Below are 26,865 nucleotides of genomic sequence, written 5' to 3'. Positions count from 1 at the left end.
TCCGCTTCCTTTTTTTTTTCTCTGCTTTGATATCTATCTGTAGTAAAAATATGATAATCAGAGTGCAAGATGGAACATGAAGCATTGTTTTTTTTAATGTTTAGGGTGTCGCATTATTGTGAAAATTAAATCTCTAGAGAGAACGACAGAAAACGTGGACGTTGGGGTTGAGAGACTCGTGAATTATCGGTAGAGGCTTGCTTTTACCCTTGGAGCCTCCAAGTTGGAGGTTCACGCGATTTACGTTTGATGGTGCCACGCGGCCGATGCTGCTGCCCCCGCGAAACTCGGCGAAACTCCGTCCGAGTTTTCCGCCACTGGTGGGCCATAAAGCATAAAATCGGCCATTACTCGCAAGCATTTTTGTCGTGCACGAGGGGCCACGAGCGGCAATGAGGAGGTCGCGATTGAGCTGATTGAGTCTTTCAGCCGGTGAGTAAACGTGATACGCGACGTGCTCTCGCGCGCGCGTGTGCTCCGCATCGGCGCATCGCGAATCGTTTTGCCGCCGTCTCGCCGCGACCGCGAGTCTCATGCGATTTCGCCAGATCCGCGTCCGCCATCTTTGTTGCGAACTCTGCTTATACACCTTGTGCTCCGCGTACTCCTCGCCTCCTCGCTCCGCCGCGTACATAGTTTTTTCTCCCGATCGTCGCATTCGTCGCTCGTTTCATCCCTTCCTCGCGCGTCGTACCGCGGCGCGGAATTATTCGTGCTCGGGGGGCCTCGGGGCCCGGCTGCCCGCGGCCTTGATCTAAATGATCTGATGAATCTGATCCCCCTTCGCTCTCAAGTCTCAAGTCAGCCGCGTCGAATCCATGACGCGTGCGATCACTCTGTTTTGCGAATCACTAAGTTTATTGCTCCGTTAAGACTAAGTTTATTGCAAAGTTAATTACTAAGACATTGCTCCGTTTAGACGGAGATACATCAGCAAGATTTCCATAGCAACGATGCGTTACGAAACGATCATGTCGTAGGCGTTGCATGGTTGCATGTGCAAGTGCAATGTGTGCATCGGGGAAAGACTGCGTTGGTATATACATCAGCTGGTAGCCTGGTTAGGTCTGGTTAGGTACCCGCGAAACATCGCTGATCGACAGCCAATATCAACCGAGGCTGTCTCTGGCACGAATGTCTATTACCGACGGCCACTCCTCAATGCTCAATATGCAATGACAATTGACGCGTTTACTTCATTCCTCTGCATAGTAGGGTATTTTCATTTTACGAGTACATATACCTATTAAAATACAGTATTCCTATTTCTGCATTCCGCACTTTCTCCACACTCCCCCATAAATTTCCTAATGTTTATAACTTTTGACGTTTCTGGTTTCTGTACGCCGTCGTATATGGCAACGTAAAACAACGCGAAATAAACCGTACAACAATTGATCATTTTCTAGCCTGCAGCCTCCAGTTTCTATTCCCTCGCGCCGCGGCGTCGGGATTGTCGGAAATTGAACTCGCCGAAATTATATCGGTTCCCGAGGCCGAGCCGAGGATTTCAGACACGCGGGCACGTGCGCCATCGCGTCATCCGTCATCGCTCGTACATCGGGAATGCGAGAGAAAGCGAGAGTGCTATATCGATCCGCCACGCGCGAGGTCTATCAGTCTACCTATATACCTACCTAGTACTTATGTACGTGCAATGACGACCGATGCCCTACGACACTCAGCCTACTGGCAGCGGCTCCGTTGTTTCCCTCTTTCCGTCGGTGAACTTTTGGAGAACACGGACCGCTCCCCGTCCCGGTCATCATCATTCATCTCATCACATCCGCCGTTTCGCGATATCGACGAGTTCTTGCTTCGAACACGGTAAATTTCTCGATCGTGAGCCGACGATCTGAGTCTCTTGATTTTCTATTGTACTTTGCTTAGAATTTAATCTTTTTGATTGAGATTTGAGATAGTTTAATAATTGCCGGCAGACGTCTTTTAAGATCTCTAGATTTTATCACGGACTGTTTAATAAATATCCAACAGACGTCGACGATATAATATAAATATTTTAAATAAATAAAAATAAATAAAACGATCTACAACATTTAGCGCATTACGTAATAAACAGCCGTGATGTAAATAATGAATTACATTTTGTGAAATTTCTTCAAATCGTTAAAGGAAAGATTGAGGAGAAATTTTAAAACTATTTTCTAATTGTACGCACGAAAGACGCTGAAAAATCTGTTATAATTATTACTTGGTATATGATTGTTATTATTATTGTATATTATACACATTCTATAAAATGTGTTGCGCAATAGTATTCATTTTCATACACTAGATATTATCATATTTGAATAGCGCTTATCATAAAAATTAATTTTTACTTGTTTTGCGTCAACAGGTATATATAATTACTAATTACAAGAACATGATACTCGTGCGATTCATTATTCGGAGCAAAGTTCTCAGCCTGTAAAACTTTAAAAAGCCTACGTCAGTCAGTATATTCAGCATATCTCTTTTAATTTTACTTTAGTAGTTTTATATAAAGAATAATGTGGAAAGAATCGATGACCTCATTTTGTGTACGTGCACTTTTCTTAGAATAGAACTGTATAATTTTTTTATATGAATTGATTCTTCCCATTATTCTACGTATAAAAGTTTTAGCTTATACTTTTTTTAGAGAAAACACACGCGCACAAAGAGTATTAAAATATTTGAATTTATGAAAATATTTTACGATATAGGTACAAAAGGATAATATCTTCTCCGTTAAATATCAAAGAGAACAATAGTTAAGGATTTTTCGACTTATTTTCCAGTAAAAAATAACGCTATAACACGTAATAATTAGTAGGCGCGGCATATGAAGTGTTGTATATATTTTATAATGAGATAGTGCTATTTTGGCTATATCTCTCTGGGATTAAAGAAGATTGTTAGGATTCTCCTAACGGAAAAAGTTCAGTAGACTCCTCTGGATAAGTTAAGAGTTAACAAGATATTGAAAAGTTTCCGCGAGTACACTGACCTGTACTCGTATCGATCGACTCGAGTTGCTGCTGCGCGTAGCAAGTATAATTTTTAATTTACCCACGTCACACACGGGTTTAGATTATAAATCGGGAAAAGAAAGAATCGTAATGAATTCGTTTTGAAATCGAATCATAAATATCGAAATACAATTATACGTATAATGTCAGATATGTGAATGCGCCGGGAAGAGTGAACCGGTTTTTTCATTGAAATACAAACGCTGTAAAATCAACGAACGAAAAAAAAGACTGATAAATATGAGAAAGTAGATAATTTTTTCAAAATTATTGAAAGTTTTGATTAATATATCTGAAATTTAGACGTTCAAATTCCGTTTACGTTGAACGTCAAAATTACAATTAAATTTATAATTTATTAGATGAGAGACCTGCAGTCTTAGATTTTAACTTGTTGAATGGATCGTTAAACATGTCATCTTTTATACTCTTGACTTATACTCTAATTCGAAGAATAAATATGTTTGAGAGAGATCCCCTATGACGGCACGATGTCGTCGTCATCGTCATCGTCGATCGTCGCGTCGCGTCGGGTAGACGCACGAGGTCTACGATCTACGCCGGTGGGCTGTTTTGGCCGTTTTGGGCGGGCGACGCAGCGGCTAGGCGGCTGTGCGCAAAAAGCGACGGCAGTCAAGTTCAAGGCCACCGACGTCTCCATCCTCTTCCCCCTACCATCCCGCCGTTCTGCGACTGCCGTCAGTCCCGACTCCCGTCTCCCGTCGCGGCCGCGGCCGCCTTCACCGCCCCCGCCACCCACTCACCTATCACTGTCGTGATATACACACATTGGCGCGTCTGAACGCCAGTAACGTATCAAGTCGAGACTGCTACATTCGTTTGTAGGATCCGGAGCGATTACTCAGGGTGATTCCCTAGCGCGACGCGGCGCGACGCGACCCGACGACGGTACGATGGGACATGGGAGCGTTTCGCTCAATCGATCTACCCGTTGCCGCGAGGGAAAATTCAATTCGTCTGTACGTAAATGTCGTTTGACATGGGGTTCTGACTCGGGCATCTGAAACCATGTGCGAACTTTACGATCGAACTGAACAGAAGAAGGAGAAATGTTCATAAACATGGATCTAGAAATTATCTCTTGAAATATTGGATATGTATCTTTTTATTTATTAGATCACGCATACGCACACACACACACACACACACACAGTGAATATGTCGCGAGACATATTTTGCTGATAAATATAAATATATAAAATAGTGTGTATAGCTATTAATAGATATGAAAGTTGCATAATCATAAACATATATTTACACACACATACACAGGAAAGAAAACTTATCTGAATTCTAACATAAAAATCTATATATATAAATATATTTATCTAGAATGTAGGAAAATATTTTACGAGGGTCTGCTACTGCCTCGTTTCTCAGAAAGGGTGGAGCTTAATGCAAAGACGAGAGAGAAAGAGAAAGGATATAAATCAACGTATATAGAGATATGAAAAAGCCTAGCCGCTTCGAGTCGGCAGTCGGCACGATAAAACGCGAGCCTTATCAAGGTGATACGAGGGCTACAATGTTAATGACCGCGTGCCCGTGACCATGATTTTATCCAAAATGACATTGCACGCGACGTTTTGCGAAAAATAGTCATCAAACACATCTGTGCTTTAGTTGGAGACAGTTGGTTTGTCTTATCGATAAATACGATAAGGTGAAAATACCTCGGTGTTGTTGCCTAATACGGTGCAACTGCACGATAGATGTTATTTCAGATCAAAAGATTTCAGGTCGTTACTTTACATAATGCAACATAATATCAATATTGTGTACATTGTGTACAGCCAGTACAGCACAAACTTTGGCGCAAGCACTGACAAGAGACGAAAAATTAATCAAATATAAAGCAAAATGAATAAATGCAAAATTCAACAAACTTGAGACGTTTTCTAATTAATTTTCTAATAAAAGACGATATTATTGCACGCATGTGTTTTAACACTCTTAACAAACATTGCTAATGATAATGTTATGTAATATCTATTGTATATACATATACATACTATATCCTATATGTATCTTGTAAATATATATCATTATGTACAATACATAGAGCCAGCGCTTTATTAGCATAAAAGTATTGTTGGACGTTCTGTAGGGTGACGTAACGATCTCTAGATGTAACATGTATCTTTTTACTTCTGAGCGATGTTTCTTTATCTGGAGCCTAATTAATATTGTTTTAAATGCGAGTAGCGCGAAAAAGTACGGCTAACACAATAAAATCTTCCGCTCTCTTCTCTCAAGGCTCTCAAGGCAGCGTGATGCACGTCTCATTAGATACTTGTATATGTATAGTGACTTGTACCTACGACGCGTGTCCGAAATGGACGTTACGTATAAGTTTGGTTAATAAAAAAAGCTTGATGAATAAGAGAGCAAAAGTTGATATCAAATAAGATTGTAGTTCTCGAGAACGAGAAGGTATAACAACCAGTTCGACCTCGGCGAAACGCATACTCCCTCCGTCTTTTTGCCAATCTTCGGTTAGCGGTAGTCGGGAGTAAAAATGAGGATAAATACACAAGTCGTATTTTGAAACTTGGTTGTACCCCGAGATGTTTTCTCGATATACTGATTTGAGGATTAATAACTTTTCTCGGTTCTCAGGTTCTCAGATTCGGGATCGTGACTTCAGGATGTCATCTCGCGTTCTAAATTTCTTTCGTTTTCCTCCTCGGGGACTATCGCGAAAAATCCAGATCGGGGCCTGACGTATGTGCGTCGCATCGACGCGACGCGACGTACGCGACGCAGCTGCGCGGCCGCGGTCCCGCATCGGCGACGGCGACATCGGCGTCGCGTCGCGCCGCTCCGCGCCGGTCCACCTCCGTGCATCGGAGCCGCTGCAGGGAGCCGCGTCGCGTCGCGCCGCTCCGCGCGGCGGATTCACTTAACGCCGCCGATGTGTTTTAGCGCCTTCAGGCCTTCAGTCAGTTCAGTCGCGTACGGCGCGCGTTGCCGTGAACGTCGGTGATCGTAGTCATCCTCCTCTTTCTCCTCCTCTTCGTCGTCGGTGCGTGCAGCGTGCGGTGCGTTATTTTGTATTGCGCGGGCGGCGCGCTCGCTCGCGCCGCGACGCGCGACGGGCAACGGGCCGATTTGAACGGACGAGCGCAGCGGTGTCGAGCTGCGAGCGTAATCGTCAAGTGTCGCGATCGCGGCGATCGCGCCAGTCCCGACTGGCGGCGAGAGCGAGAGGAGGTGCACGCGTGAGAAAACGGAGACTGTGCGTGCACTTTTCGGTGTCGCGTGGGACGAAGACGAGGACGAGGCCATGGACGCGTGGATGTACGACGTGGTAAGTGCCGTACATGTTGCGGCACCTAACGATTCTTTTTCCCTCTTCTCTCTAAGAATTTTTTCCGCGCGATCTCGTGGCTTTGTTTACTTGATGTGCACGTTGCGCATCGTCGCAATCCTACACTTTCAAAGTTCTTTCAATCGCCTTCGATCGATTGGCGATGGTGACGATCGCGCAGGATCGCGTCTTTAAAAAGAAAATCAAACTGGTCAATTTGTTACTCCGTTACACATTCGCAGATTTTACGGAGCGAGATTCGCTGAATGCGTCTCGCTGAATCGTAAAACGACTTTCACGTATCGATACGATCAAACGCACGATTTCATTATTTTCATATTCCCGGCTCCGCGATCTTTCGCAATCTTACTCACTCCGTTGAAAAATCGGTGTAAATCTTTGCCTTGCGCCTTGCGCCTTTCGACGAAACGTTCGCGAGGATCGTGTAAACAATATTTTCTGCATTAATGTTTTAGCAGGTGCGAACGTGTATTACTCAGCCGCGACGAGCCGTTACGTTACGTTACACAACGCGTCGGGCTGTTAGATAATTCATCCCACGTCTCGCGACTACGTTCCTTCATGCTCGCCAGTTTGTTAGTCTCTTGGGGAATCCTCGGACAACTCGGAGGGAGCTAGCCCGCTCGTTTTCAGGCCAGCTTTCAGGGAAAATTGAGTAATCGGGCTTGTCCCGAGTCCCGAGTTCCGAATATCCGCTTTGTCGAAATACAGGTTTGCGCGAGGAAAGATGTGCGTCCGAAATCCACCTACGTAGACCGGGGATAATTGGAGTGTTTTGCGGCGCGCCGTGCGGCTCCGAAAACACCACACCGCGACCGGGGAAAAAAATTGTTTGTTGTGATCGCGCTCTCGCAGCTCGCACGAGCGCGCGGGGCGCGGAGCGCGGGGTACCTCTTCGCCCGGTATTCGGTATTGTACCTCGCCGAGCTTTCTTTATCGGGCAAGCGTGTCTTTTTTTCCCTCTCGCTTTTTTGGCACTCCTTCCAGCTTTTTCGGCTTTGTTCGCTGGCTTTGCACGCTCGGTCGAGATCGGTCGCGGCGTAGCTGCAGCTTGCGTTTAATGACAAACGCGATATCGATTAATTAACAATCGGAGATGAGATTAACTCCAAGCTCCAAATCAGCCCGAGAGCCTCTGTAACGAAGGGAGAATATCCCTGCCGCTTGCGCGAATGCATCAGCGATAAAGACAGGCAGCAGGTACGCGGCCAGCGCGGCGCAGCGGCGTCTTTTCGGATGACAAGAAGAGAGACGGTGCAAAAAAAAAAAGAATGCCCGATTAGCTCGATGTCATTCGGATCAATTGCGTTGCTTACACGTAAGTCGAAATTTATGACGGTTGACGATACGCATCTTCCTTCTTTCACGTTTTATTTCGCTATTAGGGTAAGAAGTTACACGTAGAGTTTACAATAGAGCTTACAATTTAGAGTTTCTTTCTTCAACGAAAATACCGATAGCTTTCGATTCGAATTCAGAAACAAAACAAAAAAGGGACTTTATTGCTTCTCACGTACCGTTTAAACTCCATGTTTCGCAAAGCGGAATCTTATCTGTTATCGACACTTTCCGTATGAAGTTGTCAATATTATGCTTGATTTTGAAGACGTCGCGAGTGAGTCGTCGTTAGCAGTGAAATCGAGAATCTGTAATGATCTATTTTTTTCAATAGAGAATCATGAATTTATTTCAAAAAAGATAATATATATATCACGGCTGTTTATAACCACGTTCTCGTCTGTCATGTTATGTCTATCTGTCCGTAATCCGTAATGTGTATTGTGTACATAATATATTAAGCATAATGCACAGCTCCTACATACAATTATTTTGGAAAAGCGTTAAAAATCCATTGATCCCATAAATCCTATATAAGTTATCTTTGAAAGCAACACATTTTTGAACGTTGGTATTGGTATGTTCAATAATTGGTACAATTTGAAAAAAGAAGAAAATATGTTAGATTAGATTTTGGGAGAAACTTTAGAAAGCGACGAAACGAACGCAGGTTTAACACTTTTAATTATATACTAAATAAATAAATTTTGTTTTTGTTTAATCGGCTCGGTTTAATAACTGTTGCGTATAAAGAATTACTCGCGAAAGAAACGTCAGTATGTATATTCAGCGGTTTTTAGATTTTTGCGAAATCGCACGATCGCGACGTAGGTGTGACGGGTGACGTGTTTAACAGACTCACGTGTGGCTCCCACACGTGCGTCGCTCAACAGAATATATCCAGAATAGGTATACCAAATCTTTTAGACCAAGTCTCTAAAGTCTAACTCTTTTTAGACCTTTTCCAGATTAGAATAAAATTCTATTATTGTGCAAATCAATAATTCCCCTACGTACATCGCAGGGGGTGTGTGTCGTTGCTGCATAAATCAGCCTTGCTTCCGTAATCGGCTGGTAGTTACCGCGTGTGAAAAGTTATTAGTTATTAGTGCCTGTGTGCTATTGCTGTGCTGTCCAGTAGTCCAGCGCGTCCAGCACTTGTCTGGTCTGGCGATGGGCTGCTGGGTGCGCGCGACTTTCGATTTCTCTCACAATCAGATGCGGACTCGCAACCGTCAACGGAATGTGCCCTACTCGCGCGCGCGGTCGCACGCACCCAATTTTACGATCCTTACGCAATTCCACGCGCGTGAGGCGTCACGAAGACAGCGTGACGAAATACATCATGGTTACGTTACGTTATCGCCGATATTGTTTAGCGTTCCGATTTTCGATGCGCCGCGCCGCACGCGTTACGAAGGCTAAAAATCTTTAGGTACGTACTCGAACTTTTCGCCGGTCTCAATACTTTCACACAATGATAACGCGCATCTACAACGACGAATACTATCCATCTCATCGCGTTGCCTCTCAGCCGAATTGACAGCCGGGTTAACGACGAATTTGTGCTAGCGTATGGTTCGTGCACTTGAAATATATGAGCACGTGACTGACAATGAGATACGCGGTCCGCGACGATCCGATCGTCGCCGAGCGGCTAATGAAAGTGACTCGTCATTCCTTCTAACAATAAGGTCAGGAATAAGTGGCGGTTTCCAATTTTTCTTATTCGGAGGAGAGCGCGACACTCGCGACAGGTTCGGGCCGTCTTGTTATACCTAATCTAATAATTCTGCGACGGATTGGGGTCTTTTACACGTTGGCTTATTCAAATAATGTAAATTGCATTAACTGGGAGTAAAAATAAAATCGTCGAACAGGAGCGGGAGCGCCGCGGCGCGGTCGGAGCCTGATAGAAGAAAAATATTCATCGCGAGAGTTGCGTCAATGGATATTTTCGGAATATTCAAATTTTTCCGGCTTCATGAAAATCTACATACCGATCGTAATGTAAAATTTATTAACTGTCTTATCGCCTTCAAGTCATGTCGTCATGCATGCTTGCGGGATCAACTGACATGATAACGAAAAAAATATATTTGATCGTTTTACCGTTTTATAATTAACATTACATACATTATATTTTATTACAATTATTAGCTTCTTCAAATTATTCGCGAAATTTCACAATTCAAAAGTAATGTGATTAAAATTCACGTTTAATAGTTAATAAAATCTTGAGCATACACAATATTGTCTATAGATATAAGAATATCATATTTTACAAGTTATAATTACAGAGAAAATATTTAATCGAAATCGAATTGTAAAAGCACCGCCGTTTCCTCTATTGAATTTTGTATTGAATGCTATTATACTACGTAGATTTTTTCTTCTTTTTTAAGAAAATGGCTTGTAAAAAGCCCTCAGTTGGAGAAGACGTATTGAAACTAATTGGAATGATGACCATTTTGATGCATGAACATTATTATTCCTCGAATTTGTGTAATTTATGTAATTTCCGACTTTGCCCGACAGATCAGTCCACCTGTTATATATATTCGTATATTAATATGACGATGAGTTGGAAAAGCAATATAATTAATTAAACGGCAAGTGGATTAGTGTTGGAATACTTGCGCAAATTCTTGCCGGATTATTGAAAAAGTAGGCGTTACGACACACCGCTATTAGTTGCGCATAAACAAGTGCTCGCGGGTAGGAAGCGGAACGCGGAACGTGGTCGTGATAGAGTAACAATGCGAAGGTCGTTGTTACGTGATATACTTGTACGTGAATACGTGCACCACGATCGCTGTCGATCGCTGACGCGCGCCGATGCACTCGTCCATCCATCCATCCGTCCGAAAGAGATATTCGCGCGCGGAAGGAGTTAGGAGATACCTGCGATACGTAGAGTAGGAGGGATGTCCGGGATACAGTCCGTATACCTCGCTTGATCGTTCGGGGATTAATAACGAAAGAGAGAAAGGGCACGATGTTCGTTATTAAAAGAAAGGACAATAAATAAATAAATAAATAACCCGCACGTACTTATTGTTGGATGGAAGTAAAGTAAAGTAAAGTACGAGCCAGACACGATTTCTACAGTCTGCAGAATGCCTCGAGGGAGGTGAAGCCGAGTGGGCGAGAGAAAGGAGGCGAAAAAGGCGGACGTATACCTATTATACATCGGAGCGTGTTTTATTGACAAGTTATAAAAATGTTACGGATCAACATTGTACCGACCACCGACGTCTCTTACAGGAGTTTAGTCTTACTTGCGTTTTAACGTGTATAATGCAATGTGCTTTTCTACATGCGATACTCTTTTTTTTCTTCTGTGCGCAAAAACAGATTCGTGCGAAACGAATGACTGCTGAATTCTTCTAAGCATTTTATGTAGACAATGTTGGTGGAAAATGCAAAAATACGATTTATAAAATTGAAAAAGAAACTGATTGAGAGTTATAGTCATAGCTAGAGATTAGCGACACACCCACATCTTAAATTTTAATTTTTACGTAATAGCGTCCAATTACCAGCGCGATATAGGAGTTTCTTTTTTTTTATCGAATCATAAGAATGCGCTATTTTTTAACGCAGTATTTTCTCACTAGGGCTCAAGATCTAGCTGTGTGACTCTAAATCGGGAACGTACCTGTCTACCGATTATTTCGCGCATTGTCCAAGGTTAGGATTTACACGTCTTTCTTTCTCTTTTACTCCGAGGTGACGTCATCGATGTCTCGCGGCCTTAAACTTGACTCGCCTTCGAACATCTTGCTCTGGAGAGGGATTATTATCTCTCCCTACTAGCGATATGACTCGGCATCGAGCCGTACGGGGTACGGGCCGCATACCGCATACCGCATACCGCATATCGCCGCTCGTTGATCGGCAAGATCTATCTCCCGTTCTGACTGATCCGTTCACCGCAGATTCGCCTTTACGTGAACCTCCTCCCTCCTCCCTTCCCATTGATTTCATCATCTTTTGTCGATAAGTTCTCCGAGGTCTCTGTTTAGAGTTCAGATCCCACGGCATATGAAAAAAGCTTCGGTGCAATCAATAATAAAAGTCTTTAATAATTAACAACTGTAAAATGAAGGCGAATAATACGTCAAGTTAAATGGACCCAAACTTTACAAGACTTACGGTATATCTGCTCGTTTTCTGTCTCTATGTATATATACATACATACAATATACAATATACATATATGGTAAATAAAATTACAATTTTGATCTTGTTATGACATAACAGGGAGTTGTATGGGTCAAGTTTAACGAAAAGTTTAACTTACCGTACTTGGTTATCTTTTTCCTTTACGAATATAAAGGTCGTAAGTAAAGCTACAATTTAGAAAATGAGAGACAGCGAACCCCCCGTGATAAATTCTCCTATAAAGATGTCCAAGGATCTGAAAGCTTGAATGATTCAATATTCAACGACGACGGAAGCCGATATCCACGTCGAATATACTCAACGGGCCGGCTCGGAGTTATTCTCGTTGCTGTTTTAATACCGCGTTATTACACGGCCGCGTTATCGCGCTATTTTTATTGGATAAGATCGATGCGAAATCGGAGCGTAGTTTCCGCCAAGGCTCCGGCCTTGACCGCGACCCAGGGTCTTCATCCTCGAGGAATCGATCCGCTCTTTTCGCATTCTAATTCCGTAACCACCCACGTACATATACTGCCGATATTCTGACCGCGCGCGCAAGCGGACAATTATAATAATTCACAGATAACGTCCGTCGACTTGTTGCAACCGTTGCGGAATATATCGACATGTTCGTGGATTTCTATGCTACGGCAAAAGCGTGTAAAAATATACATCAATTATCCGATCGTTGCAGGGAAGCTGCGAGTTCTTTCCAGGATTATTTTTTCTTTCTAAAAAAAAAAAAAATTATTTAAAAAGAGAGGCTGACGCATTTAGACTTTGCGTGCAGCCGCTTTCGCGAAAACGGGAGAGATCTAATAACAGATAAGAGCCTTCCAGTACGAAAGCTTCTCCTTATTCCTGAAAATTGTTTACCGTTATCACGCTCGTTGTAGCGTAACCACAGGGAGCTTTTCGTTGTTCCTGAAAATCGTCCGCTGTTATGTCAGACGCGATCATTCCGCGTCTGCAATTCCGCGCAAACGCCTGCGCCGAATCAGGCGTGCACGACGCACGACGCGGAGTTGGACATTATGCGACTGTTATGCGACGTGTGCACTATCGGCCGATATCGCACCTGGCAACTGGCAACTGGCAACAGATAGGGAGTTGTTTATTGACCGATGTTAATCGCGGCGTATCTTAATTTGTGCAGCGTGGGCGATACCGCGCGCGCGCGCGCGCGCGTTTATTCCATCCGATCGTTATACCTACCGGGCAACCGGGCGCGGGCGATCCGATTCGCTTCTATATCATAATATCACGGTGCACGTTATCAATCATCTCTCTCACTGGCGCGGGCGATCGAGAGCGAGATGAGAGCGTAAAGTTGAAGAAACCGTTGGACTGCAAGAGCTTCAGACCCTTTCAAAAATCAACGAGAATGTCTATAGTTTCTCCCTTTTTCTTGTTAAGAATTTGGAAAATTAATTGCTCATTATAGTCAACAAGCGAAGAAACTGACAATGAGTCATTTCAATAGCGCGAGAAATGGATTTTTATATCTCTATCATTATATGTATACATAAGAGAGTCTTTTAACCCTGGGCTCTGGCGTCGCAATGCAATTTCGAGCGGGGGGGACTTGATGAAAATCTTTTATTTTATTGTGCGCGCGCGATCGCGCACACGCTCAGCTCGCATTTCGCAATTAATCTTCACTTTTCGATCGACCGTGGTTGTATTGAAATTAATTGAGGCTAACGCTTTCCCGTCCTCGCTCGCGAAATTGTTAAACTAGTTAACTGAGATTTCTGTTCATTTTGGTTGCATCGCATCTTGTCTATGTATTTTCGCACGTGTTATCATTTCATTCTCAGAATTTCGATGTAGTTCGTAGAGTTCTAGAGTTCGAGTCTCGTACGATTAAGGGTGAAAAATCCAAGGATATTGAGTGTCAACTCAAAGTTTTCGTCATACGAAAATCAATGATAATTTTGTTCTATTTTCAATCAAGATCGAGTTGAGAATCTCTTACTCTCTCAGACACTATATTTTTCAGGAGGATGCAGATTAGGGTGAAATTAACGCCCCGTAACTTCGGAGGGCTTTAATTATAGGCCCTAATTCTTTTTTTTACATTTAATTGACTTTTTTACGAGTATCTAATCCAGACGGTCACTTTTCTCTTTTGAGGAAGAACAAGAGAAAGAGAATCTCTTCAATTATATTAATATTCTGAAAGTGGGGTGCTAAGTTCGGTAATAGCGTCGGGATCATATCGCGTCGCGTCGCGTCGCGTCGCGTCGGCGCGTAGCGGAACGGGGAATCACGGATGTATAGGCAGGAAGGTAGGACAGAGGAGGAGATAAAACGAGATAAAACGAGATTGAGAGGCCCAAGGCCGTTGTTGTCGGCCGTTTCCGCCAGCGCTCGGCGTCTAAAATTGCGATGGCGTGGCTCCGCGGCCTTCGCGAACGCGGCGCGGCGGCAGCTTCTCGCTCTCTCGCAGAAAAGTCAAGTTCAAGGCCGGCGAGGCACATCTCTCTCTCTCTCTCTCCCCCTCTTGTCTCTCGCTTCTCCCTCATGTCCGCCTTTCGAGCTCTCAATCGAACGTGGCTCGAACGCGGAGGGAGGAGAACACTTATGCAACCCTTTCCCCTGTCTGTGCGTGTGTGTGTATGTATGCAACCTGTCCCGCTAGAGCTAGAATATAATGGAACAAACGTAGGACCGGTTGCACCGATGCGGTGACGTGACGTTTCGCGCTAAATAAGCTTGCTTTAATAGTCTCTGCCGACTCTCTTTCGATTTATGTCCGCGACGCGACGCGCCGCGGCCGTGCAGAAGGGAACTGGCTCCGAGACTCCGAGATGATCGCCATCGGTCTTGTATCTCGGTGTATTGATGTTACGATCGAGGGGGAGCAAGCTGTTCGTACAAGAGGGAAAAAGTACAAAACGGACGTGTGGTATCAAGCACGTCACACCGTTCAGTTCGGACATCGCGTTCTCTGATGCAGACCGTAATTCCACTAATTCCGTCTCGTTTCCAAGGTTCGCTTCGGCGATCAGTCGATTCAGTCGAAATTCACAATTAAATCGACGGGAACGCGAGTCACGCAAAACGCCTCGGGTAAGAGGCTCCGGTTAAGTTCCATGAGTCGGGGGACACAGATTCGAATGCGAATCCGACGTCGCGTCGTACAGGGTTTGTCGAATGAAAGCGTGCGAGTTCGCATCTGGAAAAAAATCAAGTTCAAGGTCGACTAGATGCTGCGCCTCCTGCCCGTCCTCCCTTCCGTCTGCGAGTCTCGCGTCTCGCGTCTCGTGTCTCACTTTCTGCTGGCACACGACACATGATACCGGACAGGATGGGAGTGGGAGGGAGGACGGGGAGAAAGGGGACTTACGCAATCCTTTCACCGTTACTTTGTTCATCAACGTCCTAATCTAGGGCGCAGTCATCTTGTATCCAGCGCCGTCGAATAGCGTCATCATTTTATTACGTCAACTGTTAGGTCATGAGATATTTTTCTACACATACCTATATCCTTTAACTCGATCTGCCTGGGAGAAATTAATTTCTTGACAAATTCTTTTAACATAACACTTTTTCCCTAAATGCTCCATATAGTCCATACTGATTGTGAGAACTAGGAATTCCCTTATCAGTTATCAATTTCTACACGCTGTTATCCGTCTCACATTCACAGAGTAAATACTTGGTCACAATTTTTAATAATTCACGTAATGTCTAATCACATGCATTAATATTTCTGCTCAGTCACGATTGGGTTCACACGCGTTCATAACAGATTGACAAATATTTTTTGTCAGAAATACTTTGGACTTATTTCTTATTTCCGGATTCTGTTTTGGATTTAAAACACTTGAGGTACACAGAAATTGGACGGGGTACCCTTAAACATTTGCAGCCTTAAACATTACAGATGAGGACGGAAATCAATTTATGTTTTGTATCCAAGTTTCATCGACGTCTCAAAGCTTAAACAACGAGTAGAATTACCGTCAAGTCAGCAACCGTGTATGGCTCGGGTAATCGTATCCCGTACGTCCCGTACTCGTGTAGCATAGTGTTTACATGCGGTTCATAATGAGTTCGTAGTGGTTTTCATACGCGGTTTTTGCATTTCTCGACGAATCCGATTTGTGCGTGTGCCCGAGTAGGAGCGAGAGTGGCCCGCGGTGGAGAGGAGAGCGCGATCGCTGGGACTATTAGGTGGCGCGATGGCGGTGCTGCGAATTCTTTCAAGTCAATTCTAAAAATGCTCGAGGCGTTGGCCATGCTTATATATAGCAGGCGCAAAAAAGAGTGCAGCCCCGACTGCAGAGAAAAGACGACGACGGGTGATCTCTCGCTAAGGATTCGCCGCGCCGCGCCGCGCCGCGCCGCGCGCTGTTTCTCTACGATCGTCGTGACAATGGCAATTAAAATACGGTTATCCGCGATCCCCGCGCGATGCGTTACCTCGGTGTACATTACCTGAATCCCTAAATGTACGTTTCTTCTTCTCGTATCTTGACAGGTTTGTATGATGTCTGATGCTACCACGGAAAGCATGATCGGGAATAGCAGGACGATGCCCAATATCAAGCAGGAAATCGATAACCCAACAACGCCCACGCAAAATTATCAAGTGTGTTCACCAACCACGACTCTTCAGCATCAGGAGGTATTGTTCAGGGAACTTGTCGACTCGTCGCGTCGTTACGAACATAGGCATCCCGCCATTATCGCGCGCTAATATTAACTGCAGTATCTTCGTGGCCAATACTCGTTTTTTTTTCTCGTAAAAGGAACGTTGCAAAATGTTTCAAGGGGTTTCTTTGCTTCGTACATTTCTTGGCATATTTTTTCCATGTTATACATTTTCTTCCATCATATTTCTTTACATTGTATTGTATTAATTATTACTTCCATCATATTACTTTTAGTCGATATGCACGAAATTAGACATAGCGACGGACTACGGCGGTAGCAACGGTAGTCCCGAGAGCCCAGAGATGCATCATTGTTCCTCGACGACGCAGCCGTTGGGAACTCCGGAGGTGCGTGATTCCGTCCCGATAACATTTCTCCATAGGCAAAGAGTTTATATTAAGGATGATTTATATTTCAACTACTGTGAAGAATTGTTGGCGTTTCAGGATGGCGTTAAGGAAGAAGATATGATACCCAGGAGGCTTTGTCTTGTCTGCGGTGATGTTGCGAGCGGTTTCCATTACGGAGTCGCCTCGTGCGAGGCATGCAAGGCTTTCTTCAAGAGAACTATACAAGGTAAGCGGGCTTATCGATTTCCGTAACGGGCCGCAATAATTCGTCCAGATAGCACCAAGGACTACGTTAATGCGCATTTTCGATCGCGCATAGTATTTGCATATGTACGTACGTACATACGTGCACACGGTATGTTTCAGACGGTATATTTGGACGCGTGTGGCCTTTTCTAATCATAGGTTTGAGAACTAGGTGCTATCTGGGACAGGAGACCGCGTATATTACGATAAAATAAAGCCAGTAATTTTACAGGAAACATCGAGTACACTTGTCCGGCGAACGGCGAGTGCGAGATAAACAAACGAAGACGTAAGGCCTGCCAGGCGTGTAGATTTCAGAAATGTTTGCGGCAAGGAATGCTGAAGGAAGGCGTGAGATTGGATCGTGTTCGAGGAGGTCGACAAAAGTACAGAAGATCCACGGACCCTTATACGCCGGTCAAGAATGCCACGCTGGAGGGTATTTGCCTTACGCTAATATAACTTTCCATCCTGCTCGTATTTCATATCGATTCTATTATATAATGAGAGAAAGAGATATCTGTAAAGAGATAAAGATTCTCTCTTTTGAACGACCATTTACATCGTTAACTTTATTTTCCATTATTCAATGTTTCAAGCTAACGTAGCGTCGGCAGCTTCTACCGAAACGATAAGTAAGCTATTGAATCATCACCATGTATTTCTGTATAATATGTGGTTTACTTTATTTATCTTTTAGTTTTATTTTGGTCCTATAATTTATCACCTCTCATTGTTTCTTTAATATTGTCTCTTGCAAATTTTCATTTATAGCGTTAAATTTTCATTATTAGCGTTTACTAATTTAGTGGCATTTTAGCGCCTTGCCTTAGGGCAATTTAAATAAAGAGGCACACCGTGTCTCGTCTTTTGCAGACAACAAGATGGTCGAAGCTTTGGCGGCTTGCGAACCAGACATGCTTCAAGTGTCTAACAACTCGAGTACACAGGAGACGGATCAGAGAGTTCTCGGACAATTGTCGGATCTGTACGATCGAGAATTAGTCGGTATAATCGGTAATTATCGGCCGCGCGTGACTGTACGCTAATAATTAGTTACGCTTGAAATTTTTCTTTGTTCGGCGAACACTTAATTTATTTCCCTGCAGGTTGGGCCAAGCAGATCCCGGGGTTCAGCAACTTAGCGCTGAATGATCAAATGCGGCTTTTGCAGAGTACTTGGGCCGAGATATTAACTTTCACCCTGGCGTGGAGAAGTACGCCTAACACCGGCAGATTGAGGTTTGCGCAAGATTTTACATTGGACGAAAGACTTGCGCGCGAGTGTCATTGTACGGAGCTTTATACACACGTAAGTAATTGCCTAAAAAAGTTCACCTATAATTATATATTTTAGTACTATTATTAATCTTTTTAGATATCCTTAAATAGAAAAATAGAAAATTAAACAGAAAAATTAATGTTTATTATATTAGATTTATATAATATTCAGAATAATTTAAGATAATAAAGAAAAGTTACATTTCAGATAATAAAGAAAAATTTCACGTTGCAGAGTTAACCAAAGCCATATCTCTCATCTCTCCATCTTTTATACAAATATAAATTTAAAACCGCTCGGAAATAATTTTTTTTTCCAATTACAAAGTAGAGAACGTCATAAATTGCTTTATTGTATTTCTGTATTTACGATTCGCCAGTGTGCAGCTCTTCTGAATATAGTATTATTTCTTTGAACAGTGTATACAAATTGTCGAGAGGATCCAACGATTGGGTTTAACGCGGGAGGAATACTACGTGTTGAAAGCCTTGATCCTAGCGAACAGTGATGCTAGATCCGACGAGCCTATGGCGCTCTCCCGTTTCCGAGATTCGATCTTGAATTCTTTGTCGGACTGTGTAGCGGCAGTGAGACCGGGTCAAGCCCTCCGCGTCACGCAAAACATGCTACTAGTGCTGCCCAGTCTCAGACAGGCCGATGGGATCGTCAGACGTTTTTGGTCCAGTGTATATAAAACGGGCAAGGTACCGATGAACAAGCTCTTCGAAGAGATGCTGGAGAACGTTTGTTATCGATGAGATACGCTTGGTCGTCGCAAATTTGATAACTCGACCATTCGTCGCCAGATTCATTGCCGTTTATTGTAAGCTGACGATATTCGCCACCAACGTGATTATATATTGTACATCATTATTTCGGGCACGTTTTTTCGATGTGCCATTACGTTGTCGAAGACACCAGTGAGTGATAGTGCGGAGAAACCAAGTTTGTCGGTCCTCCTACGATCCTTTTTTTATTTTCTAATAAACTCGTGAGTTTTTATTCTCTTTTTTTTTCTTTCTTTTTGCGTGCGAAAAGGACGTTGAAAGTGGAAGTTCGGACAGTGTCTCCGGCGATTGTTGGAGTTCACAAATCATTATAAATGGCAAACATGTGTAGTCTTCGTTTGAGATAAAGTATCCAAACTTTCCTTTTCGAGTACCCCATTTACAGGTACAGAAAGAAAGAAAGAAAGAAAGAAAGATAGATAGATCGAAAAAGGAAAGAAGGAAAGAAAGAAGAAGGAAAAATGTAACTTTTATGTTGGAACATAACAGTACGAGATGCGAGGAGACTTTCAAAGTACTCATTTTAGGATAGGTATACGTGAAAGCCAATCGATGGCTTTATTACCAAATGAAGTGTTTCCGTTTGATCGTCATGATCGCAACACTGAATATATTAGTAATTAGATAAAATGTAATAACTGTGGGTGTTTAACGTCGTAGTCATGATGTTGGTTAAGAATCAGCAATCAAAATTACTGTTATCGAACGGCATTTTGTCTATTCTTTTTTCTCTTAATCGTTGTTTATTTTTTATTTTTTTTTGTTTTATTCACCGTGTATCCTGAGAAGCATTTGGAATCACCTTCTGTGCATTCTCAACGCGACATATATGTGTACACACACACACCCATACATATATATTGCCTCTTTTGCATTAGCACTTGTAATTATAATAGCTTAAATGTGAAGAGAGAAATCGAATACTATTAATCGACATATATTTGTGATAGCTGTATTGAACATCCATAGTTATAGCGATGTAGAGATACGTCTTTGTATATTATTCTAGAATACATCTTTGTACAATATAAACGAGATCAAGTTAAAATGGGTGCGAAAAGGCGCGAAGAAAGATAGCGGGTAGAATGGCTGAATCGTTCCTTAAATTGGAGACACGCTGCTTCTACGCAAAAATTTTGGATTTTGTATTGGAAATATATTTTAAAGATTATTGGCTCTAGGCTATTGCCATATTATCATGCTTTCGTTGGCGATAGAAGTGTTTACCCGGTTGTTAGAATGGTCGCGTTATGTTATTTACCTGTGCCACACAAGAAAAAGAGCAGAAAAATATATTATTGCTAATATATATAATTATTAATAATATTTTTACAATCGCATTATTACGATCATTATTATTAATACATTGATATACAATTAATATTATTATTACCATTATTATATTCAGGGATCTTTATTATCTAGTTCTTTATTACTAAAGCCCCTTGCACAATAGGCGATAGCGATAGCGACAGCGACAAGGTATAGCTTTGTCGGCAACTTTATCGCTATCGCTATCGCCTATTGTGCAAGGGGCTTAATGATTGTTACGAAAATCAGCGAGTCTAATATCATCGATGCGCTGATGCGCGACCGTAACGTTATACATGCCTTTCACAATGAGAATTTTTTAAGGAGAGAACGAAAGCCATATATAGAAAGTGAGTAAATCTCATGGAGCTTCATTTGACGACGATTGTCGTAAGTCTACGGCGGTTTTTATCCTTTAGCAAATTCGCTTATAATCACCCCAGTCGTATGGAGGCTTATTTAGCTTTTTACAATTAAAACGAGAGTTAACAGTAGACAAACTAGAAAGACTAAACAATAGAATTCTCAAATTCAGTTCTTTCTTATTATTTTTTGATTATTTATTTCTTATATACATAGTATTAAAAGTTATGTCAAAAAGGTATACGTGATATACGTATCTTTCCAATTAGAAAATCATTTCCTCGAGACAAAAATGGTAAAAGCCGCGTGTGGACTTGGTCATTGCGAAACTGTCGTTATGGGTCTAGAGTGCAATAAAGTCAAGGTACACAGTTCATTTTTTTTTCTTAATAACAAGATAACGTCGTCTCTTTGCTCTCCCTTGATTGTCCTTATTTTTTGCTCGTAGGCTACGAACGTTTTTCTTTTTATTCTTTCTGCATTTAAATCCGTGAAAAACAATTTGCGGCTCGATCTCGCACACTCACTACTCTTCTTCACGTTTTTCTAGTAATCTACCACTATTTTCTTAATTAACTAACATAATAAAAAAGAAAAGAAGACAGATATCGAATTGGTTGTTGTAGGTCAACATTTTTTCGCGTTTTATCTAGAATCTAGACAGTCACGTCCGATTTGATTTTTTAGCTCATTAATTTGTTTTCTTGAAAATAGTCTTAAGGAAGTTATTATTTACAGAAAATATTAAGATGTCTAAAAATCATTTTAAGTTACAAGGAGGTTTATTATATGTTCGTAGCAGCGTTGCATTACTATTTACAAATATATAATGCTCCGTAATGTTGTAATGAAACATTTCTGTAATCTGTTCCGGCAATTTTGTTGCTGCAACATTGATGGAATGCTTTGTATATGGGAATTAATGTTCAAAAATGTGCGTGTGTGTGTGTGAGTGTGTGTATGTATGTATGTTTTACAAAGGGGATTTCAAGATGTCTCAAAAAGATGGTATTAATGTGAATATTTAATGTCGACGTTTTTTAAAAACATTTTTTAGTCTTAAAAACATAAAATATTTTTTGGAAAAGTCTTTCACTCACGCATATTGTCTGATTGTGAGTGAGTAAAATCTGTTTTCCTTTTCTCGTCTAAAAATACAATTTGTACAGCACGTGCAGCAATATAGCTGGAATGTTGCTGCGATACTCTGGAACACTCTGTGCTGTATGAGTAGTGGATGTAGGTCGAAAGTTTCCGTAAAAAATTGCAGAAATGTCTCAAGTTTTACTTGACAGAAAATTTGTGTGTGTTATGTACGCGCCGTGTTATGTACGCACATATTTTGAGCTCGTTAAAAAAAAGGCCGATAATTTTTCCTCCGATGATATTCTCTGTAACGCGATACCGGTATTTTTTTGTCTTTGTTTTTGTTGAGGCTAACAAGCTTTCTCATTTACCTAACTGTGATATTCGCGTTATAGATTCCACACATGTGTCGCTGGAATCAGTCCGTAGAATTAATGTTTCCTTCTTTTCCCCTTTGTTGTTGAATGCGCGTGTTAAAGGAGAACCACGGTGGTGTTAAGAATATCCGTCAATTCACAGATATGATCGTTAAAGTCTCCACATTGTTCTAATTTCTTCAACTTGAGGGACAATTAAATCAGGATAATTCTCATAAGGCGTTTTTTCTTTCGTACAATGTGCTGCCGATTTCTTTTTTCTTCCGTTCTTTACGCTAAATTCTGAACCATGTTTCCGCAAGTTCAATCCATTAACTAACAATTGTGCTTACTAACTCCTCGCAAAGTTACCCCCGAGGCCCTCTACTCGTGCCGCGCCGGCGCGATGGACGTAGAAAGATTTTAAGCAAATATTGTCGCGTGCGTCGCTTAATTGAAGAGAGAAATAGAATGTGTGTGTGTGTGTGTGTGTGTGTGTGTGTGAAAAAAGGGAAAAAAAAAGAAAGCGTTAGGTATTTTTGTGTGCACTGCTGGATTTTATGAAGTTTCATACTTTTTCGAGCATTTTTCTTTGTACATATGTAATCACCGATTCGCCATGGCGGTAGAATCGTAGTCTCAGGGTTGCAAGCAAGCAAACACGATACAAACGTAGGCACATTCAAATAGTTAAGCGTGCGAGTATATCTCTGTCAAACATAGGAGTAGCATATAAAACGATAGATTTAAACAAAGGGAAAGAATAGGGCGAATTAACAAAAATGCGATACGTTGTGTAACAGAAAGTTTGCGAATTATGTAGACGGCTTTCCAAAGGAAAGCAAACGCAGCGTGGACAGGGATGGAATTATTGATAAAGTATAATTATTATAAGGCAATACGGCGGGACAATTAAGCTTTTATTTTTCGGTAGTACAGAAGGCGTACGCCTTCTTTCGAATCGCCGAATTTTGTAAAACTCGTGTTTCATTGCCGCACCTCGGATTGGCTTCGAAAGGCCTTCCACCCAGTTTTGGACAAGTCACACACACATGACTTGTTATTTCATTGAAATCTCGTATTAGAAGATGATTAGAACTATGTAATATATCGTTGCGTGGAAGGTCTGCTCGAGAATAAGGTTCTTTCGCAAGATGAAAATGTGATGTGACGTGACTCTTCTTTCCCGACGCCAGAATAAGGGTATGACGATTGTATAGCGCTAATAATCCGTGCTAAGTAAGTTCCTTCGGCGGCAGAGATCTTGCCTTTTTGATTTTGCGATACGAGAACGCATCTACACTGAAAGTGTATTATAAATAGTTTATGTATAAAGATATATATGAGATGTATGGCACACACGGGCTGCGATTTTGAGATTTTTTTTTACATTTGTAAAGTGGAATGTTTTGTAAATGCGAATTCGGACGATCGCGTCTCTCTTCAAGTCTTTTAATTATTGTAATATAAAAATTGTGCGAAATTGTTAAATGTTTTTTTAATTTCTTCGTAATCTTATGAGTCGTTGTTTTTTCTCAAGTCCGATGTGATTCGCGTCTGTAAGAAGATGAGGGATACTGCTTCTACGATGATTATAAATATGTAGTTACTTTGTAATTATGACATAGATTCTATACATAATTTTTATATGTGCGCATACTGAGAGAATGAGAGAGAGAGAGAGAGAGGGCTGTACAGTTTGGTTTCTGGTGTGTATCTGTAACAAAAAGAGGCCGAAGAGATACAACTGCAAGCAGTGGCATCGCGAAATTTCATAACGCGAGCGATTGGAATAGTTCGTATGAGAGAGAGAGAGAGAGAGAGAGAGAGAGAGAGAGAGAGAGAGAGAGAGAGAGAGAGAGAGAGAGAAAGAAAGTGAGCGTATGTTAATTAAGATGACGATATCTACAACGAGATGCAGAAAATAAATCAACAAACGACACGCTGTATGGAACTACCTCGGTAATTGTGTCTTCGTTTATTATTCCTTTAATCGTTTTCACTTTTTCTTTTTCTTCAATTCGTATAACTTTTTATTAGAAATTAGAGAATGGTAATTCATTCTACATACATATATCATATATCTGTAATGCCTTTTTAATTTAGACGTATATATGATTGAATTTGTAGTTTTACACCGAGTCTCTGAACGACATATATTAAAGGGATTTTCTTAGAGAATAGAAGTAAATTTTTCTATTGTCGGTTGGCCACTGACTGTCGGGAGATTAACGTTTTTTTTATTTAAAACAGTAAAATTAGAAATTTAATTTTAATTTTAATTTATATACTTTTCGCGGATAAAGCTATAAAATGTTACACTTTATTTTTAATACACTATAAAGGATTCCGGATTTCGTTTTAACCGGGCATAGAGTTGAAAAATGCTTAATTATTTAATATCGACAATTTTGAAGAAATGCTCATCTTACAATCAGTTTTGAGCAAGAAATGCGAGAACATTTAACGTGCTAGTGTTGTAGCCGCGCGTGATTCAACGATTCCGTTTCATTATCGTTAAAAAAAGTTGTCGAATAAGCTGACCTGATGCCGTGTAACAGCTAGTGATCGAAAACACTTTCTTGCGTTCTCCCCTGTAAGCGTTATCGCTTATCGCGGGGATTCCGCGCGGAGGGATCGGGCGCAGTTCTCGTTTTACAAGAAGCGGATGAGAACCGTGCGGTCTTGTATTTCACGTGCTATATCGTATCTCATACCGCGAGTCAGCCAGCATTCGTGCTTGAAAATGTGCCGATTCTAACGAAACGAGGTACGCGGTACTCGCGCATACCGTCGCCCATCGCCCATCGCCCGTCGCTCGTCCGCGTGAACAGTTTGAGAAACAAAATGTCGCGGAAAGCGTTATCATACGTTTTACTTCTCCTTTACGCGCTGATTATTCTCAACGGTAAGTGCACGCTACATTATTTTACCCCTCCATTATTTGTCGAAAGAGATCTCCGGTAGGATGCCGTTCGTTGATCTTTATAACGACATTGGACTATCGCCGCCGCGAATCGCACTTCATCAGAGATGAGGCCATTTTGTTTTAGAAGCTGTCAAATCTGTGTTGTGAATCGCAAAAGTAAAAACTAAAAATCACTATAGCGCCTAAAGATTAACCGACAAGACAATTAATTCTTTTCTAGTCTTATATTAAGGTGGACTCGATTTTGCATGCATTGTTCTTCAAGTATTCGATCATGATTTTATATATAATAAAACGATATTTTTCGAATCTCAATAAATTCCTACAAGTAACAAAAATGTTTTATCTCATATTAAATCTGCCAATTAAGGTTGCTTCAAACAATTCATAATTTGCGTCAAAATCAGTTTTGTATAATATTTTAAAATCTGACGCGTTTTTTTTTTTTTTTATAATTTGCCGTGTATTTCCACATGTGATTATTTTTTAATATACATTTGTATTTGTGTATTTTGATCTTTCAATTGGTTCTCGTATCACAAAACACGTAAAATTATAAATATAGGAGACTATTTTAAATGCGAAAAATAATTCGGACCGAAAGAAGTTAACATGGTCGATTCCCCGTGGAGAAAATTTAATGACTAATTAAGTTACATAACGCACAATCGCGCGAAGAACTTATTTCCGTATTTAAAAGAACGGAGAGAGATTACGTATGTTTATATAATTTATGAGGTTTTATTTTAATATTTCAGCGGAATGCACAAGTGGCATTCCAGATCGTTGTTTGGAACTGATCAGATTCGATATCCATGAGATTGAGAATCATTTGTCCGAATTAAATCTCACGGACGTGCCTACCGTGAAAATGATGACTGCCGGATTTAAATGTCCGATTTCCGCCCTGCCTTTCGGTACGCTCAAGTCAGACTGGGCCAGACTCTTGTTGCTCCAACAAGCTCAATCTGACGGGTCGATCATCAAGCTCAAGCTTGTTCGGTTAATGCAAATATTAATAATTGCTTATTACCAAATGGAGGAACATATTGACGTGAGAGACGTGACGGGTCCTGGGGCGGCTGGGACGAAAGCCGCAAAGTAAGCCGAGCGAAAAAAATATTTTTCTTTTCTAAATCTTTGGCAGCGAGGAAGATAAATTCCACGTACCCTCTTCGTTTCGTTAACTTAATTTAATTATCCTTACGAGATTTACTACTACAATATAATCGCAGTTACTTTGAACAATTATTCTCGTCTCTTCGAGATCTTGTCACGAGCGATTACGTGTCTCGGCGACGGCATTAAAATAGCGCATACGTTCGCTAAATATTTGATTTGCAGAACGTGACGGAAGTTTCTCGCGAAAACTCTAAGTGCGCGAATCGCATGATTCTTTGAAAATGAGCTTTAACAATTCAGCAGTAGCTTATTTGCCGAAGGTAAGTGCAGTTGGAGACACGTTCTCTTGTAATCAAACTCGCTCGAACTTTAGTCCAGTACACGTTTCGCGTCTGTTTAAGTTAGGATTTAAGCTAAGAGGAACGAGGAGAGAGAGAGAGAGAGAGAGAGAGAGAGAGAGAGAGAGAGAGAGAGAGAGAGAGAGAGAGAGAGA

The 26,865-nt window shown here is 41.6% G+C and overlaps 2 protein-coding genes across 11 annotated transcripts in view; both read left to right on the top strand.

Moving 5' to 3' along the window:
* The first annotated feature begins 56 nt into the window (after positions 1–56).
* Positions 57–24,287, top strand: LOC112464447 (steroid hormone receptor ERR2). 10 transcript variants are annotated; one of them, XM_025031429.1, is made up of 9 exons: positions 57–432; positions 16,364–16,510; positions 16,773–16,886; positions 16,986–17,115; positions 17,353–17,574; positions 17,735–17,770; positions 17,985–18,152; positions 18,245–18,447; positions 18,837–24,287. In XM_025031429.1, exons 2-9 carry the CDS (start codon positions 16,370–16,372, stop codon positions 19,173–19,175), a joined length of 1,353 nt encoding a protein of 450 aa, XP_024887197.1. In that variant the 5' UTR covers positions 57–432; positions 16,364–16,369; the 3' UTR covers positions 19,176–24,287. The 10 variants fall into 10 exon arrangements, with proteins under 10 accessions (XP_024887197.1, XP_024887194.1, XP_024887196.1 ...); XM_025031426.1 differs by lacking the exon at positions 57–432 and adding an exon at positions 6,116–6,345; XM_025031428.1 differs by lacking the exon at positions 57–432 and adding an exon at positions 6,117–6,345 and having other exon boundaries at positions 18,012–18,152.
* Positions 24,288–24,958: 671 nt separating this feature from the next.
* LOC112464445 overlaps positions 24,959–26,865 on the top strand; it is a 4,379-nt gene continuing 2,472 nt past the window's right edge. Inside the window, exons 1-2 of the mRNA XM_025031424.1 lie at positions 24,959–25,229; positions 26,009–26,351. Coding sequence (XP_024887192.1) covers positions 25,169–25,229; positions 26,009–26,351 — 404 coding nt within the window. The 5' untranslated portion in view covers positions 24,959–25,168. The remainder of the gene's footprint in view (positions 25,230–26,008; positions 26,352–26,865) is intronic.

This window comes from Temnothorax curvispinosus, unplaced genomic scaffold (assembly GCF_003070985.1).
Source record: "Temnothorax curvispinosus isolate PA1 unplaced genomic scaffold, ASM307098v1 QBEX01014232.1, whole genome shotgun sequence".
Classification (NCBI taxonomy): domain Eukaryota; kingdom Metazoa; phylum Arthropoda; class Insecta; order Hymenoptera; family Formicidae; genus Temnothorax; species Temnothorax curvispinosus.
The sequence above is the reverse complement of the archived record's forward strand: the minus strand, read 5'-3'. Positions and strand labels throughout refer to the sequence as shown.

Excerpts from the sequence above, each read along its gene's own strand:
- LOC112464447 (XM_025031426.1), top strand. The coding sequence starts at position 6,322 with ATGGACGCGTGGATGTACGACGTG. Across the intron at positions 16,511-16,772 it reads CGACTCTTCAGCATCAGGAG|TCGATATGCACGAAATTAGA; the intron begins GTATTGTTCAGG and ends TATTACTTTTAG. Across the intron at positions 17,575-17,734 it reads CAAGAATGCCACGCTGGAGG|CTAACGTAGCGTCGGCAGCT; the intron begins GTATTTGCCTTA and ends CAATGTTTCAAG.